Consider the following 5,734-nt stretch of genomic DNA (forward strand, 5'->3'; position numbering starts at 1 on the left):
TAAAATAAGGAATCCAGACAGCGTTTGGTTGCTTTTTTTTCTATCAACATAACAGGCAAGAGCTTCTAGAATTTGTCTTGCTGATATGCTTCAACTCTGCCTGCAGCAAGGTTGGGAAAAGGTACCTTTGCTAGTATAAAATAGTTCAAGTATGGAAACAAGCCACTGACTGTTTTTTAGTAACAGTACTTGCATTAACGGAAGAAGAACTCCCAGTTTCTCACCGATCTCTAGCAACATTCAAGCAAAGTTTTTCTTTAGTTTTTGAAATACAGAAGTTTAACTATTTAGCCAATATAACAGGTCTACAAACTGCATCACAGGTAAAGTTGCACAGCTTATGACCAAGATCAGTACTAAAAGCTAAAGTCTTGCTAGTGACAGTGCTAATACAAATTGGCAATTTTAACATTTCTGTTCAGAAAACACCCATTCTTCTACACCAGTGACCTTTGCTAGTATAAAATAGTTCAAGTATGGAAACAAGCCACTGACTGTTTTTTAGTAACAGTACTTGCATTAACGGAAGAAGAACTCCCAGTTTCTCACCGATCTCTAGCAACATTCAAGCAAAGTTTTTCTTTAGTTTTTGAAATACAGAAGTTTAACTATTTAGCCAATATAACAGGTCTACAAACTGCATCACAGGTAAAGTTGCACAGCTTATGACCAAGATCAGTACTAAAAGCTAAAGTCTTGCTAGTGACAGTGCTAATACAAATTGGCAATTTTAACATTTCTGTTCAGAAAACACCCATTCTTCTACACCAGTGGGGTTTAGATAATTTATGTAAATATTTATTAGATCCAGTCATCATGCTACAGTATTAGCCAGGTTAATAAACCCTCTACGGTGAGAATACACCAGCATAACGAACAAACACAATGAAATCTTTATGAAATTTTACAGTAACTTTCCAGAAACACGCTTGTAGCCCACCAAATTCAGACTGAAGTACTGTAGATCTAAAATATTTACTTGTCATTTTAGCATACCTAATGTGTAAGAATAGTTTCTTGTTTGATTCCCAAAAATAAATATAAGCTTTCAACTGAAAGCATTTATTTTCCTAGTCTTCCAAAGCGGAGTCTGGGGCGGAGCGGGGGACTGCTTCGGACTTGTCATCAGTCCACTTCAGTACACAAAAGCATCTCCTGTCCCAGTATTTGTTCAAATCCAAGAGATATTTTCTTCCAGTGAAATATGACCGGAGCACTCATTTTATTTTCAGCAACTCAGTCTGTTTCCATGGCAGCACTGCGGGATTCCTTAGCCACCATGAGTCGCATTAGCTGACTGTGGAATTTCTCGATCTTCTTTACGTCTTGCGCCTGGTCTGTTCTATACAGCAAACACTGTAAGAGAAAGTTGCTTAATATCAGATTTCGCTCGAACTGGTTTTATCCTGTTTATAGTCACAATGTATCTGTGCTTGGAACACACAAAATAAGGTAAATACTTGATGTTCATTCGTGGCATGTTGGTACCATGAGGCAGCACCAAACACACACCTACCCTGTTTTGAAATATACACATAACACATATCTGCAGTAACATTTAAGTTTCCTTGAAAGGCTCATATTTTCCATTTTGAAAATAGAGAAGCTCAGGATTTATTCTAGTTTCTTCTCTCAAAAAAGGTGCTAAAACTCGGGGTTTAAAACTGTCTTTAAAGACACTCCTGTTTGTGTTGTCTAAAATTAGAACCAGGCTTTAAACCTGAAATTACTTTCCTATTCTCTGTATTCTGAAAGTTTATTTTGCCTTTCACAGTCCTTAATGTTACACTGCCAGTGACAAAAAATCAGTTCATTTTACAAACTGATCTCCTCCCCTAAGCAAAATCTGCTTCTAAGACAGTCCTAAAGAAGGAACATAGCATCTGATAAAGACAGAAAGGAAGCCCTTCATGTCACAAGCCTGTAAATGCAAAAGTGACAAGATTAATATGCCAGTGACTTACCACAGAAAGACCCCTTGAGTTTTGTTGGTATTTTTTTTTCCCCCAGTTTAAGTAATTCCTTACACCTGCACAGCACAAGTATAACTGCCCAGGCTGATTTAACAATGAAAAAACCCAGAATGCTCCATTACTCAGTGCTGTCAACACAGCAACTTTTGCCAGCATGAAATTCCTATTTTAATTCAGAGACAAAGAGCAGAAAAGTTTCTTTTTTCCTTCAGCTATATTAGTTCTACAGACTGAGCATCAAGGAAAACTTCCTGCCTTTAGAACAACCAAACCAACCCAACCTATCCCCTGCCCCCCACTCCAGTGTAACAGCTTTCCAGGACTGGAAGCAGGTAAGAGGGCCTGTGACTGGAAGGAGTTCACATCTGAGAATCACCTGACTCCAACCTCTCCTATGGCAGATCTCAGTGACGGTGCCCTTCACTTCCCCCTGTCATCAGGGCCCCACACCAACATCTCACCCACTTAAGCCCTGTTATCCTGTCCAGAAGTGTCACTACTGGAGTTTTCCATCTCTCTCTGGTATTGCAAATGTCAGACTACTCTTCCTGGAAAGAAGGAATCTGAGTTTTTCCAGGCCTGGAGGCAGGAGAAGGGCAGACTACCATTCCTTGCTCTAGACTGCAGGAAAACCACAACTTGGCTATAACGTCAGTAGCACCAAGACCCCGTCACTGGAGTGCACATCAGCATCTGTACACTGATGCACACCGACGACTCGTACCTGCTCTCGTACCAACCCCTCCCACGCTTCCATGCACTCTCCCAGTGCTCAGAACCCTTAGAAAGAGGGCAAGCAGTGCAGCTGCTCCGTCTACTCGTACAGCAACCCTTGGAAGGACACTGCAGAATTCCGTGTCGTGCATCTTTTCCGCAGTTTTTACTGAATGCATAACTGAGCCATCACAGTATTTCAGAAAACAGGACCTCTGAACTGCAAGTGAATCTTGTCGTTCAGTCTCATAATCACTCCACTGTCTCACAATCACCAAGGAGCTTAACCTATGGTTAGAAGTTGTCATCACTCCGAGCAAGTAAAAAGGGCCACACTCACGTTAGTAAACACATCTCTTTGAAGATGCTCCTGAAATGCTTCAGCAGAAGCTACCAATGTCATTCTGTGAAGCACTTTCAGATAGAGAGAGGGTTGAAGATTTTTCCAGTGCTTGTTTTCCTTGTTTTCATAGAATCCTAAAATAATTACGTTGACACCATAAAAAACACTGAAGCATCAGAACTTTTCCAGAACTGCACAGAGTTGAACCACAAGTCAAGGTCAGTCACAGACAGAGCAACTTGGGAAGGCTGAGCATGAGTTTTTTGAAAACTGCCAGGAACATTCAAGGCTCCCAAGCTGACTGACAGCAAAACACAAGTCCATGAGAGGTACAGTAAGCCCTGAAACGGGAATTTATTCTGTACTTACAGCTACATCATCCGTTACTTTGATACAGAGGTTCCCATCACAATGTCGATATTTGAGAACAACCCGCACCTGAAACGACAAACACTTTAAGAATTAACATCTATGGCCAGCGATTCTCAGAATATATCTGAGTGAAATCTGCCCAAATGCAGACTACCTTTTGTTATAATTATGCACTGCTTCACATTTTCACCACCTCTGTGGTGGTCCTCAGCTCTGGTGGCCACTAATCCTGCAGCCAGGATGGTGTGGAGGTTGAACCATCACTTCTCCTTGCCTAACGCGCTAAACTGGTATTACTGCAGCATCGGGAAGCTTAACTTTGGGCATGTTCAAAACCACTGTAAGAACAGCAACGGCACCTGCAGAGTCCTCGCTGTCACGTAAGGCAAATTACGAGTCGTGTCAATACAAGACACCCCCTTGCCACGTATCACACTTCGGAAAAACTAACTGGAAGTTTGTGTTTATAAACTTGAAGTATTTTTTAAAAACATGTAGTTCTATATGAAGACTTGAAAGGGGGCAAGCTCAAAACTACTACTTTTTTCTTCTGTGGTACCTAAACTGTTACGTAAAAGAAGGTTGTATTCGCAGTCACTACAGCTGCACTGCAGCCGCAGATAGATTTGAAGTGTTCTGATGTCTCTGCAAGTGGAAAGGGAAGACACAAAGAATAACACTTTAGAGTAATTAACATCAGAGTCCCTCTGGACTCTCAAATCACCACAGTTCTCAAAGCCACAGTGATAAATATCAACATCCTCAGCAACTGACTGAGCATTAAATGCTACCTCCTGAACACAGAGCTGGTCACAGAGACTCGGTATCTATTGTTACTAGCCTCAGCTAGCACCAGTAACTAGAAACAAAGCAAGGTGTCCTTTTGAGAACATTCTGAACTCCTGCTATAAACAGGTCTTTGTTGTACAGCGACCTGTGCTAATGGTCCACAGCCTCCTTGACTACAAAATACATTTTGAAATTCCTGCTCCAAGATGGATCTCATCACAGATATATCCCCCCTGTTTTAACGAACTGTCATCTGACCACAACAGCCACGTCACAACACATCTCTCAGCTGAGCAAGCCCAAAAAGCACAAGAGAGGCGGCCACCAGCAGCAGGCGTGAGGTAGCTTGCTCCCACAGAAGGCAAGGCCACTCGCTAAGCAGCCTCGCCAGCCCACAAAGAACACACCCACCTCCCACAATTCTTCCTTCCCATTCCTGACAAGCCCGGTGACATTCAAAAGCTCCTCTGGCTAGTTCTCTGGCAAATTAAAAGGAGGGTACTTGTGCTGGGACTCTGGGACCAATACAAATGCTTTCTTCAACAGACGAGTTTATTGCCACAGGCGGGCTGAGATTGCCTTTGGAGGCTGCTTCATTACAAAAATCAAAAGCAACTCCTGACTACACTGACATCCGCCCACTTTCATTTAATTGAATGGTACAGAGCATAGGAAGGTAAGAGGATAATTTTATTATCAGAAGGTAAGAGGATAATTTTATTACCAGCTGATAGGTGGGAACTGCATATGAAGAAGTCACCTATGCTACTTGAAGGCATATGTGAGACATTACTTCTGAAGGTTCCTCCATGTCCCCTGTTTTTGCTGAAGAAAATTAGGCCTTTTTTACTGAAGTTTTCTGAGACACGAGCTCCACATTACCCTTTGTGCTGCTTTTTGACTGAATTATAATGTTTTAAAGACTGAAGTTACTTTTTAACATTTGCACAAACTATACTCCCAAAAAAGTTACTAGAAACAAAAAGCTGTCATATACCAAGAAGGTAATTCCTAGAGCAATTACTCTTTAGGAAGCAAACACCTTTCAGTCTGAGAAGACACTACAGATAGCACCACAATGTAGAAGTTAATGATTTAATTTTTTTTTTTTTAGGAAGACAAATGCAAATGATACAGTCTTAAATGCTGTAAACTCATAAGAGAAACGAATTCTCGAAACACTCTTAATGCAGCAGAACTCCTAAAGCCGGTTTCTAACGCAGATACAGTGTAAATAATCACAAGGTCTCTGAAACTCTCGACGTTCATTCCCGTCATTGATAACAACACCTGAAACACTGTCTCCTATGTACGTTTTGGGGGTGTTAAATGAGAATTTCCTCCCGTTCCGTGGAAATGGAAGGTCAGGTGTGACACCAGTGAGTAACCCCCTTCCACGCTGCTGCTTCTTGCCTCCCCCGCGCCGGCCACTAGAACTGCACCTCGAGAAACTCTTCCAGGCGGTCACAGCAGCCGCGCACGGCCGGGGCCGCCTTGGGTAGCGCGGCTCCCGGCGGGGGCGGACAGCTGCAGTCGCTGCCAG

The 5,734-nt window shown here is 42.3% G+C and overlaps 1 protein-coding gene across 1 annotated transcript; it reads right to left on the minus strand.

Annotated features, from left to right (window-relative positions):
• Positions 1 to 1,236: 1,236 nt before the first annotated feature.
• Positions 1,237 to 3,468, minus strand: SRP9 (signal recognition particle 9kDa; the record flags this gene model as incomplete). The annotated part of the gene is made up of 2 exons (XM_010137130.1): positions 1,237 to 1,356; positions 3,400 to 3,468. Coding segments are annotated over 2 exons (189 nt in total), but the record flags the coding sequence as incomplete, so codon positions are not given.
• Positions 3,469 to 5,734: the final 2,266 nt, after the last annotated feature.

The sequence above is a fragment of the Buceros rhinoceros genome, unplaced genomic scaffold (genome assembly GCF_000710305.1).
Source record: "Buceros rhinoceros silvestris isolate BGI_N320 unplaced genomic scaffold, ASM71030v1 scaffold13970, whole genome shotgun sequence".
Lineage (NCBI taxonomy): Eukaryota > Metazoa > Chordata > Aves > Bucerotiformes > Bucerotidae > Buceros > Buceros rhinoceros.